This window comes from Protopterus annectens, chromosome 8.part0, assembly GCF_019279795.1.
Source record: "Protopterus annectens isolate FY-2018-M chromosome 8.part0, PAN1.0, whole genome shotgun sequence".
Classification (NCBI taxonomy): domain Eukaryota; kingdom Metazoa; phylum Chordata; order Ceratodontiformes; family Protopteridae; genus Protopterus; species Protopterus annectens.
Window position 1 is genome coordinate 210,446,578 of NC_056741.1, and position 13,118 is coordinate 210,459,695.

Sequence of the window (13,118 nt, forward strand, 5' to 3'; positions counted from 1 at the left end):
AACACAGCATTCATGGGACCTGACAACATCCCAGGCTGCATTCTACATGAACTACAGAATGAGCTGGCACCCCACCTAAGTACCATGTTCAATCATAGCCTCACCTCAGGCTTTGTGCCCACTGAATGGCGCACAGTGATGGTTATCCCATTCCACAAAGGGGTAGCCACCAAGGACCCCGGGAACTACTGCCCCATTAGTCTGTGGAGCCTGGTTTTCAAGGCAATGAAATGTATCATCATAGAACTTATAAACAATGACATTGTTAATCTCCAAACTCCACCCAGTTCAGGTTTGTCAAAGTTAGATCATGTCTCATAAACCTGATAGACTTCTTTGAAGTGGTCACCAAAGCCATAGATGAGGGTAAGGTGGTTAACACAGCCTATCTAGATCTCACCAAGGCTTTCAACACCACCCCCCACTCTGGAATTACAGATAAACTCACTAAACTAGGTATAAATGCCTATATCACAAGATGGGTTGCCAACTGGCTCACTGACAGAGCCCACACTCTGAAAGTAGCAGACTCCAACTCTGACTTCAGACCAGTGACAAGCGGAGTACCGCAGTGTTCAGTCCTGGGTCCTCTCCTATTTGGTATCTACTTCTCTGAAGTACAGGCTAACACAGAAGGTCTTTGGCTAACGAAGTTCACAGATGACCGCAAACTAGGAGCCATAATCAAAACTCCTAACAATGTGGACATTCTACAAAAGGGCCTCACTGAGACAGATGCCTGATTTCAAAGCCATGGCCTCAAGCTCGATGCCAAAAAGTGCATTGTCATCCCTTTTGGTAACAACTCTGTACCCATGAACTACCACATAGGCGATAGCCTACTTAACACCGAATGTGTAATAAGAGACCTTGGGACACAGGTGGACAGTAGTCTCTCCTTTGATAATCACATTGCCACAGTAGTTAGAAAATCCTTCTACGTGGCACACATCATCACAAAAGGTTTCTCATCCAGGAAAAAAGAGGTCATTGTTCCCCCCTACTCATCACTCATTAGACCCATTATAGAATACAGTGCCCCTTTTGGTATGTACCTCACAAGACATCTACAACAACTGGAAAGGCCACAGAAATACCTCACAAAAAGGATTACTGGCCTCAAACAGATGCCCTACACAGACCATCTCAAAGAACTCGAGCTTTACTCTATCGCATATCGCCTACTCTGAGCCGATCTTTGCCTAACATACAAAGCTATGTCAAACCCAGACCTGTTGGACATGCTCCACTCCTTCTGAGCTACACGCTCTAGGGACCTAACCTTGTCACCACAATAAACAGAACATGCTGGAGAGATAGATCCCTGTCCCAGAGACTTCCCATACTCTGGAACTACCTATCTATATCAAACAAAGCTCCTCATTAGCACTCTTCAAGAAAAATCTTGATGATTGGATGGGAGATAGGAAATTCACCCCAGGGATCACTTCTGTGGCTCTGCTCAACAGGGGCACAGGAAAATAATTTTCCTGGGTGGCAAAAGCCAGAGTACCTTTTTGGCTAGGCTTATATAGGCCCTAGGGCCAATAGCCTAGTACTTACCTATGAATCTATGAACCTATAAAAGTGCACGGAGACCACAGTTAGTTTGAAGATGGTATCTCCCTCTTTTTCCAGATCCCCAGTAAGAATCCCCACTGGCATAGCTATACAGTTGATATCTCAGCTGAGTGGTCAATCCAAGACCTCTAGTACCCCCTCTGTCCAACCAGTGCTTTGTGTCCCTGCCCAAGTAGCTGACACACACAGTCTTTGAGGTTTGATTTACACAGACACACCTGGGAAAGGCTGGCACAGTTTTATTAGCTATGCCCCCTTTTGCTCACACTATAAGATAGCTTTCACTGCCACCAACCGACTCCTTATCAGCTACTTTAAGGCCCTTAATAAAGGGTGTCCAATTTTACTGTGTAATGTTGCTATTACTACAAATAGTAGTTTGACCAAGAGCTAGGCTATTAGGAGTAGCCTACACAGTGTCATCATATAAATATATGCAAGTACTCTCAGAACTTAAACAGCTATAGAAAAATCAGCCATAATGAAAGGTTTAAATATATTTAATAATAAATAAAAGATCAAGAGAATACTAAATACATATGCACAGTTACATCAGAGTTCAAAACCACAGGAAATATTTAAAACAACAAAAATAAATCCAGATGCACAAAGGCAATCAAGCAGACAACTGGATAGAATAAAATTGAGAATTTATTGGTAAGCACTTTCGGCTGCGAACTCCAGCCTTCATCAGACAATGATATCAGATTAAAGAATGAACGGAATGTACTTTTTCAGCATATAGCAGAGTACCCTCTGCATAGTTTCTCTTTTATGGTTCTACAGATCTGCAGTATCAGTAGGAAAGGAGGGGACAATACAATGGATAGTTAACTTACATGCCAACAGAACACCTAGCTTGAATGGTTCCTTTCCACTGAAGCCGATTCTAAGAGGGCGTAGGCTCAAATCTTAATTTGACTGGCTGATCTGTTTCATCAATGAGAAAGTACTTTTAGAAGGTGGAACACAAATGCTTATTCCCTGTTGGAGAAGAGTTATTTTAAATATGTAGATTTTTTAAGAACGACGATATGATGAAAAACCAGTTCCGAAAGACCTTATCTTTATCTTATGTTTTTTATTTCTTTCTCTATTAAATTATGTATATTGCCATTTGTGTCTTTGGAATATTTATTCTATCTGTTGCAATGTTTTTATGACTGGTAAACATGGAAAAGTGGCATAGTTTAACATTCCTTACAGTGCTTTTTTTGCATCTTGTATGTGTGACAGACGTCAGGTCAGGGTGTGTCTGTATGTGTGTGTGTGTGTGTGTGTGTGTGTGGGGGGGGGGCATATTCAGAAAATTGTGTGAGATGATAAATTAAGCCTGAAAATAGGAATGTCATTCATCAAGAAATGGACAGCAGTGAAGGGAAAATCGAGACAGACAATAGCTATGTACTTCCAGAATGGGTACAATTAAGAGGTGTGGCAGGGTTGAGGACTACATACAGTATGAAAGCTGAAATGGTCATGTCAGGCAGATTAAATTAGATGTGAGTAGCTGCATTACACACTTTGTCACAGAATCTCAGTAGGAAATGAAGTAGGATACCAGAGGAAATCAAAGAACTTGGGACATCAACGTTTGTCTTTGTTACCATTGGACAGAATGGGGTAAAACTGGCAATGAGAGGTGGGAAACTGCAAAGGGATATTAAGTGTTATTGTGGCATGTTTCTCTCGGCATAATCAAGTGCTGCTCTTGATGGTAGATTTGCTGTTGATTGTAACATATTGATGTATTTTATGTATTAGTATTTTTACATTTAACATTGTCCTCTTGTTGTAAGCACACTGTTAACAGACCAATTTAATTCAATCACTATTTGAAAGAGAACTTCAGTGAATCAAAATATAAAGTAAAAACACAGGGATCATGGTTCTGGGATAAAGACTGGTCCTAGTATGAAGGATTCAGTTTTCCCACCACCTCTTACATCCTAACATGTTTGATGCATTACCTGTTATTAATGTCATCCATGCTGACGCCCATGCCCTATGCCTTTTTATAAATCTGATTTCTAAGATTGTGACAGATGGTGATATTTGAAGTGATACTATAATTACTTAATGATACAAAAGTTTTTTGCAGTGTTTTTTTCATTAATCCTCAGATATAACATTTCAAATTACATTTAAATGGTAGTGTAGTATGTAGGTTGTTACAAAGACTTTTAATGAAACACTGTTTGCTTATGTTCTTCATTTTTCTGATCACAGAAGGATAGTCAGATTATGTTTTTAAGGTAACCCTTATCCTGCTTGCCAAAAATATTCTTGTGAGAGTAGGGTCATTGACTGTTGTCTATCATCAAAATGCAGCCCTCTTTCCCCTACCATGACACTGAGTAGCTTCTCTTTTTTTTGGTAGCTGCTGCCTCAGGTTTTATAAAGAAAATTAGTTTTTGGAATGCTGCACTGCTTGAAGTGGAGGTCACAAATCTGATTAGATGCCTACCTACGTGGGTCATGCACTTAAATAAACTTTGGTATAGTTTACAATTGAACTACCAAAGAAGATATTACATTTGTAAAAAACAGCTTTGGTACGTTGTGTGATGTTTACAGCACAGCACATTCACATGGATGCAGAATATAGCAGACTGAAGAGTTGCTCACCACAGTCATAAAAATACAGGTCCCCGTCAGATTATTTAGAAGCATTCTGATGAACATGGTTCATTTAGCATGTAAAGTAGTGATGATGATGATGTGTGTTTATTAAGAATTCAGTGGCACGGACCACACTGGAATGCATATGTTTTGCACCTGTCCTCATGTTGTACAGTATTCTTTGCATGGAAGTCCCTGGTAGTGCATTGGTGCTTCCCCGGTGTACTCTCTAACTGTAGTAACGAGTACGTGTAAATGAGTGTAGCAGTTAATTTTATTTTTGTAACAGAAAATTGCATTTTAATTTTATACAAGTTCAAATATAAAGCACTATAGTTCTGGTTATATTTTGTGTTATTTAATATTTTGTCTGTTTTTCAATTTGTGTTTGAATGCTATTATCCCACAATTCCATTGGAGTGGATGGGGTTGCATAATTATGCATGCAAATGTTATGTTAATCATAGTCCGGATGTTTGGCCAGTTGTAGCAACTTTTCATGGGCCTTTGTCCAGATTTTTGATTATTCCAAGTTGAGAGGTATGATGTACACACTTGCAAAAAAGCACCAATCTAAACTATTTAATACTTTTAAAGTGATTTTCTGGGTTCTACTATGAAGTGTCGATTTCCAGAAAGTTGGTGTTCTGGAAGGACAAAAATATGCCTGAAATTCAAAAAGCCATAAAACACAGCTTTTGTTTTTTGCAGGGAGTTAACCCCTCCTGCACCCCCAATGTAGGGAGCAAGCTCCCCACATCCAAACTTATGTAAACCAACTCCATATTTGCAACAACTCAAAGAGGGGAGAAATCTCCCAAAACAAGTGAATCATTGCTGGCACACACTTGGAAACCACACTGGCAATGATCTTCTATGGAAACCACTTATCTCTTTCTTTTTTTTTTTTTTTTTTTTCAGGCTACTGACATTGGAGCAATTTCACCTCAAACATGTCTAGGGAAGACAATTTTCTGATGTTTCTATATGCATCGAACCATTGTTCAGTGTTATACCTTTCTTTTTTTTTTTTTTTTTTTTGCAGGCCATTGGAGCAATTTCACCGTAAGCATGTCTAGGAAAGACAATTTTCTGATGTTTCCATATGCATCTCAGCATTTGATGAGTCAAGTGCCGCAGTGCATTTCCCCATTAAAAAAAAACCCTTCATAATCTTTTTTTTTTTTTTTTTAAACATTATTCCTACTTTGCCATTATCTTGGATAAGCATACAGTGTGTCCATAGGCTTCAATGGGGGACTTTTGTGTATGCGTAGCAGTGTACCCATTAAAGTCTATGGACACAGTACATGTTTTTCTTACACTGATGCCACTAAGGATAAAGTTTTCTGTTTTTCTTCAGTGGAATCAGAGTATGGCAAACATTTTTTAAAAGTATTTTTCTTCTAGGAAAAAGAGGCTGAAAACATTCCCTAATTGGTGGAGGTGCTTTTCTGCAAATTATGTACCATGTGCTATGGTGCAAAAGTAAGATTCAAATCATTGGAAAAATAATTTTAAACATGACAAGCATTTGACACAGCATGGAGCAAACTATCTGAAAAGAGAAAGAAAAGCATTGGGATACAAGGAAAATATTGCAAAACCCGGTTAAATGAATTCAGAATCACAGTCTGTATTTCATAAATCAGTCACAGTGTAAATGATTAAAGTGTCTTTTTTAAACACCTTTATTGAGTCATCAGTTGTGACATAGGCAAATTTACATTTATACAAAAGTAATGAAACTGTATTAACAAGTTCACGTTTACAAACATTATACTTCACATGCATTGCTATATATCATATAACCTAAGCAACATTACATACATTATTCAATTCCTGCCGTTTTTTAAAACAGCATCTTTATTAAGATCATAGAGTCATAGTCAATAAAGTATCATAGAGTCATCCACATTAGTTATAAACTACACCAAGTCAAAAAAGCGCATAACATATTGAATCTTACTCTAATTCACAAACCAAGACTACACCTTCACCTCCTACTTGATGGTGACATTCATCCCAGTTCTGGCCCATCCTCTTTTAGACCAGCTAACCCAGAGGAACCCTCTCCTTCTCCCTTTCATACTCCTACTAGGCCTCCTAACTCCCTCTTCATATCTCATTTAAACATATGAAGTGTCAATAACAAAGTGACTCACCTTCATGCCCTACTGGATGTATATAACCTTGACATTCTCTGCCTATCTGAAACATGGTTAAAACCAACAACCCAAGACTATGAAATCACTCCTCCTGGGTATAGCATTATAAGAATGGATCGCCCTAACAAAAAGGGTGGGGGAGTAGCTGTATTATACAAAGCAGGCCTTCAAGTTAGACCACTTGATTCACACCCACCTTTTGATGGCAATGCTGAAGTTCTTATTACTACGCTTCAGCTTAATATTAGTAAGGCCATCTACATTATATGCTCATACCTTCCTCCAGGTAATAACATCACCTCCCTTGAATATATCCTTAGCTTGCTATCCACTAACTACCCACAAGAAACCATTCTCCTAGTCGACTTTAATATAGACTGGAATACCTGTAATTCCAATAACCCATCTAACCACATAAACCTTTATGGTTTTTCCCAGACTATCACTTCACCTACTCGTATCCATAAACCTAATAATAAAGAATCCACCCTAGATTGGATTCTTATAAATACTCTATCCACATCATATATGACAGGTATCCTACCAGCAGACATTAGTGATCACTCACTAACTTACATAATTCGACATAAGACCAATATTAACAGTCCCTCAACATTTAAAACATCTCGTTGCAATAAAGACCAATATTAACAGTCCCTCAACATTTAAAACATCTCATTGCAATAAACACTTTAACCCAGAACACTTCCAGAATGAACTGAGTGTATGCAACTGGTCATCCTTAAAACACCTGCAACTAAATGAAGCAGTGGCATACTTCATCTCTAAGTTCCTTGAAATCTTGGATTTCCATGCCCCTTTTTGTACTCGAAGGAGCACTACCAAAACTGCACCTTGGCTTACAAAGGAAACTAAGCAAAAGATTCTACTAAGAAACGAATTTTGGGCCAAATGGCATTCCTCTAAAACCCTATCAGATCAGCTAAAATTTAAACAACTTAGAAACTCAACTAAAACATCTATACTACTGGACAAAAAAACTTCTTCTTTCAGCTCCAACACTCCAACCAACAAAGTCCACAAAAATTCTGGTCAGGAATCAATAGACTACTACATTCCGGCAACTCTAAAACACCAACCCCCTCTGGAATCAGCACCAATACTCCCAAACTAATTGCTGATTCCTTCAATACCTTCTTCACTGAAGCTATCCAGTCACTTGCTAACTCTCTACCACCTGTATCCTCTAATCTTTCTTCATCCTTAAAGAACCCACCACCCACTTTCCAACTCCAACCTGTGCCTACATCCTTTATCTGTACTCTCCTTCAAAAGCTTAAACCCTCTACCCCCTCTGCCGACCTCTTACCTGCTAAGTATCTTCAGAGAGCAGCAACATTTATTGCTTACCCTAACTCTATCCTAATTAATAGAACCATCATTGAAGGCACCATCCCATCCATCTGGAAAATCTCACATATAATTCCCCTACACAAAGGTGGTAACTCACCAGAACTTTCTAACTACCGTCCAATTACCCTACTCTCTCCCATAGCTAAAATCTTGGAAAAGTGCATCCATCATCAACTGTTAGACCATCTCCTCCAAAATAAACTTTTTGCTAACTCACAACATGGCTTTTGACCTTACCACAGCACCACTACAGCCCTCCTATCATTCTCTGACCATATTAACAAGAACCGTAACCATAACACCCTGTCCTCTGCTATCTTCATAGATCTTTCAAAAGCATTTGATATGGTTAACCATCACCTTCTACTGAATATACTTAAGTCCCTTTCACTTGATAGTCAAGCTCTACAGTGGTTCAAGTCCTACTTACACAACAGGTAACAGGCAGTACTCTGGAACAATACTCTATCTTCCCACCTTCCTGTCTCTCTTGGTGTACCCCAAGGTTCTATTCTGGGCCCTCTTCTATTCTCTCTCTTTATAAATGATCTGTCTACTAGCATCCCACATGCTGTATCCATTCAATATGCAGATGACTCTACCTTAATTTCCTCAGCTACTGAATCATCTGAACTACAGTCATTCACCCAAAATGTCTTTGAACTTGTCGAAGATTGGTTTTTACATCGTTGCCTCCTCCTTAACCCTAAAAAGACTAAACTTCTACTATTTACTCCCACACTCAAGTCCCCCCTACTTTACTTCACTATTAAATCTAAAAATAGTACAGTTATATCCACTGACACTACCACTAAACTCTTGGGAGTGACAATTGACCACAGCCTTAACTTTGATACTCATATTAACACCACAATAAAATCAGTTAACCGAAAACTAGGCTCCCTCTATAGAATTAAACCTTTCCTTACTTCCATAGCAAGAACTTCTATTGCCCACACCCACCTCGTCTCTACACTCTTTTATGCATCCCCTGTATATACTAACCTATCAAAAAGCAACCCCAACAAGCTGTCATTCGCCTACAACAACATTGCCAGATTTGCTACAGGCTCTCCTGTTAGATCCCACCACTGCCAAAATCTGAAACAACTGGGTTGGCTGGAACTACAGAACCATATTCTACTTTTCCAACTAACTATTACCCATAAAACCCTGTATCATCCAAGTAACACACCAATTCTCAAAAGTCTAATCTGCCCATATAAAAATCTTACAAACCTACTCATCTCTACTCAAAATTCTAACAATAAAGCAGGAGAATCCCTCTTCAATAACACTGTAGGCAAAAGCTGGAACCTACTTCCTGGTGAACTTACATCTATTTCTTCAACTTCACTATTTAAAAAGAAACTTAAATCATACCTTACAACTCACTGGCTATGTCCCTGTACTAACCCTGACTAATGTATCTCCCACTGTTAGTCTTGCCCAACATCTTTTTTTTTTTTTTTTTTTTTATTTCATCCCTCTTTCTGCAACTTTAAGTCCACTACCATTTAGGCTGTCTTACTGTAACTAGGAACAACTGAATTGGCCATCCTACTGTCTTATCAACAACCTACTACCCTACACCTAATTCTTTCAATCCCATTTAACTACTTTGTTCTCTTATTCCTGTTCCTCACTTTGCTTTGTTTGTCTACCACATACTTCTAAATCCTTCTCCCTCATCTCATAGTACAAAAAAATAAAAAATAAAATAAAAATAAATAAATAAATAATAATTTTTAATATGCTTTTTTTACCCTGGAACACTTGTCATCATCTCACAAGATTCTTGTAATTAATGTTTAATGTACTGTTTGTGTAAGTCTTCTATGTGGAGCTTTTCTCCCCGGGCCTCTACTAAAAATGGACATATATCCAGCTAGACTAGCCCGGTCAACAAATGTAAAATAAAAATAAAATAAAATAAAAAAATTAAATTAAACCATCACTTATGACATAAGCAATTGTGCATTTATATAAATGAAAACAAATCACACCAACACAATCCTAGATGCAAGCATTTTACATCACAAACCATATTGACCCACCTCCAGTTGCAAACATTATATATCACTTATAATCTAGCCAATCATTTCTGGTCAAACATTACATAACTCATTTAAATCCTGGCTTTTTTTTAAACCCCATTCCTCCCCTGTATGTATTATTCCCACAATTTCCATTTTTCCTTTGTAGTTTGCTCCTACCTCTTTCTAAAGATCTCAATTCCAATTGTTTTATCTCTGTTACTATATTCACTACTTCTAATATAGCTGGTTTAGATTTTGATTTCCATTTTCTAGTAATTGCTTTTTCGGAAGCAACCATAATTAGAAACAGCAAGGCCTTACCATGTCTAAGCAATTCCAATTCTGTATCATAGGTCAGAAAAATCATCTTCCTCGTCAGACAAATCCACCTACCCAGCATCTTTGACAGTATATCCTACAGGGAATCCTTAAAGTCCACCAAACCATGGTACTCCCAGAAAATATGTTCCCAAGTACCTCTTTCTTCCCCATCATGCCTCCAACATTTGCTGTCTACCTAAGGAAGAATTCTCTAGATTCTACTTGGGGTATAAAAATATCTATGTAAACAATTCCAAGCAAAAATCCTAAATATTTTAGATTTTGTTGCATATTTGGGAGAAATTCACGTATCCTCCCATTGTTTCTTTGTGAATTGCTTATCCAGTCTCTCTTCCCAGTCCTTTCTAACCTCCTCTGATTAATTCTTATAGTTATCATGCACTATTTTATGTGCTCTACTAATTATTCTTTTTTTAATGGCAGCTTCTTTTCTAGATGCTACTAAAAACTCTACCAGTGCTGATTTTTCATTTAGCACCCCCCCCCCATTTCTATTTCTTTCTCTTTGTCTATACTCTGATATCAATCTTTGATAGGGAAGGCAGTCTCTAACTTGCAGTCCAAATAAATTCTTGGTCTCTTCCCCGTTTATTACCTTTCCCTCTCTAGTTATTTGCTCACAATATCTTAGTTCCTTTTCTAGTTTACTCCAATAAATTCCAGCCCCCATCTTGCCTATTGTCTATATCCCTATTTGCAGTCATCCCTATTGGCAGAATCTCCTTTCTCCATTTTAGGGGTTGGCTTAGTTGTTAGAATAATTTCTGCTATTTTATGGGTATAATATTCTGTATGATTATTGTTATTCGCCTTAAAGGCCTGCATCCAAAATCCCAGTCTCTACTTGTTTCTTGAGCTTCCCCCCAGTTTCAACATCATCCCTTTCTACTTTGAATTACAGTTTTCTGCTTGAGATATGTATAGAAGCCTTAACTGTGTAGCTCTGAAATACCCTTTCAAACTGAGTAATCCCAAACTGCCCTGTTCTACTAGAAGATCAGTTTATCCCACCTGACTCTTGTGTTGTCCTTACAGAAGAGATTCAAGTACAGAATCACAATATCCAACATCTATCACTACATTACTGTGAAATAAATTAGAAAAAATCAATTGAAAAAAAGTCAGAGGGATTTATGTATTTACAGCATACAATGTTGGAAATGTTTCCCCACTTCTTATTTGTGTCGCAACTACAGTACCGCACACTATCACCTTCAAGTTAGCAGCAGCCACAGCTTTCATCCAGCTCCATAACTCACCGTCACCACCAGCATTCTCGTCACACATGTAGTCAACTGCCGTGCTTTCTTACTTCTATCACACAGTATTCAGCCATCATTAAAATGTATTATTTATTTTTGCCACTAAAATGATTGTATTTTATCATGTACATCATCAGTTGGGAAGTGTTTGCCCTGTCCATTACAGGACCTGGACACTGTATCACCATTAGTTGCAAAACTCCCTAATAGACATTTTCTGAAAGATAAATTACATTGCAGACTAGAAAATTCCAATGGAGCAGTTCCTAAGGGAATTTGTTATGAGTGTATCTATCGCCAAGTTTTTGAGGTCAAAAAGAAAAGCAGTTTTAATATTTTAAGTGTTATGTGCCTGAACTATCATGTGTGTGTGTGTGTGTGTGTGTGTGTGTGTGTGTGTGTGTGTGTGTGTGTGTTTGGCTCTGTGTGTGTTCTACAGGAGGAATGTAGGCGAAATTAAGCACTTTTAACATTTTCTCAAATATTAATTTGCTTGATCTATCATATTTTAATGTTCTTTTTTCCTTGTTCAATAGGACGATTGTGAGGCAAAATCAAAAGTTTTCTATGAAATAAATAAGAAAATATCAACAGAAAAAAGCAAAAAGGAATTTAAGCATTTATATGAGAAAATGTTGGAACCACTTTCCCAGTTCTGTTCCCAAGATGGATGGAAAATGTTTCAAAGTAAATGTAGTCTTCTAGAAGCAGAATATAAAAATGTAAAAGGTATGCTATCTTGTTTTTGTCATTGTGAATTGCATTTATTATCCTGATCTCCTTTTCTACGTATATACTCATTACACTGAGAACTTCCACAAGTTTGGCTGGAATCTAATTGAACAGTTTCTGAAGCACTGGCTACAATTTATCTCAAAAACCTGTAAATGGAATTAATAATGAAAAACATTCAGTTTATTCAGCCTAAAAAGAGAGTCAGCCGAATTCAGAGTAACAGCTGTACCAAGTAAATCGATAGTAAATTGGATGATTCAGGTATTGTACTGTTAGATGAGTGACTCCGAAACAGAATCATATACCCACAGGCATACAGACAGTACACACTACAATGGAATGGATGCGCAGAAGCATACTGTGCCAGTCATTGTAGCAATATGCTGAATTTAGCAGTAATTGATGACACTTAGCGGGATGTAAAACATATGTCTCAACAGAGTGCACATCAGGGTAGCACTGTGCACCCTACATCTTAGCTGCTAGGTTAGCAGCAGCAAGGGTTGAAATATATCAGGGTGGTACTGTGCTTATAATATTAAAGCACTACAGCACTTGTAAGAGGAGGGGATTTGCCCTGTAATACCATGGACAGGGAGAGTATATTTATAAAATACTGTTAAGGTCCCCAGTACGGATTCATATCAGTTAGTCAAGAGCAGTTTCTGCCAAAGCAAACAAAACTAAAGCATTTCACCAAAACCACCTTCTGTGAACATTTTAAGAATTTTTTTTGCAAGGTGCAAGCCTACCTGCACCCCTATATGGGGGGAGGGCACCTCACACACACCTCTGGACGTGGAAGTGGTTTTGGTGAACTGCTTTTGTTTCATTTGCATTCACTGATGACATGTTGCCACCCAGTGCTGTTCACCCTAGAAAGCGGCAGTACACCAGGGGTTGAACTGACAGTAAAATAGTTGTGCAGGGGTACAAAGCAGTTCACTAGTCCATTGGGGGGCTAAGACTATATGCGGGGCATGTAGCAGTACAGC

At 38.1% G+C, this 13,118-nt stretch overlaps 1 protein-coding gene across 1 annotated transcript in view; it reads left to right on the forward strand.

Moving 5' to 3' along the window:
• The window catches only part of LOC122808192 (guanylate-binding protein 2-like), a 994,936-nt gene that overhangs the window by 844,019 nt on the left and 137,799 nt on the right, over positions 1-13,118 (forward strand). The window contains exon 6 of the mRNA XM_044079160.1: positions 11,925-12,117. Coding sequence (XP_043935095.1) covers positions 11,925-12,117 — 193 coding nt within the window. The remainder of the gene's footprint in view (positions 1-11,924; positions 12,118-13,118) is intronic.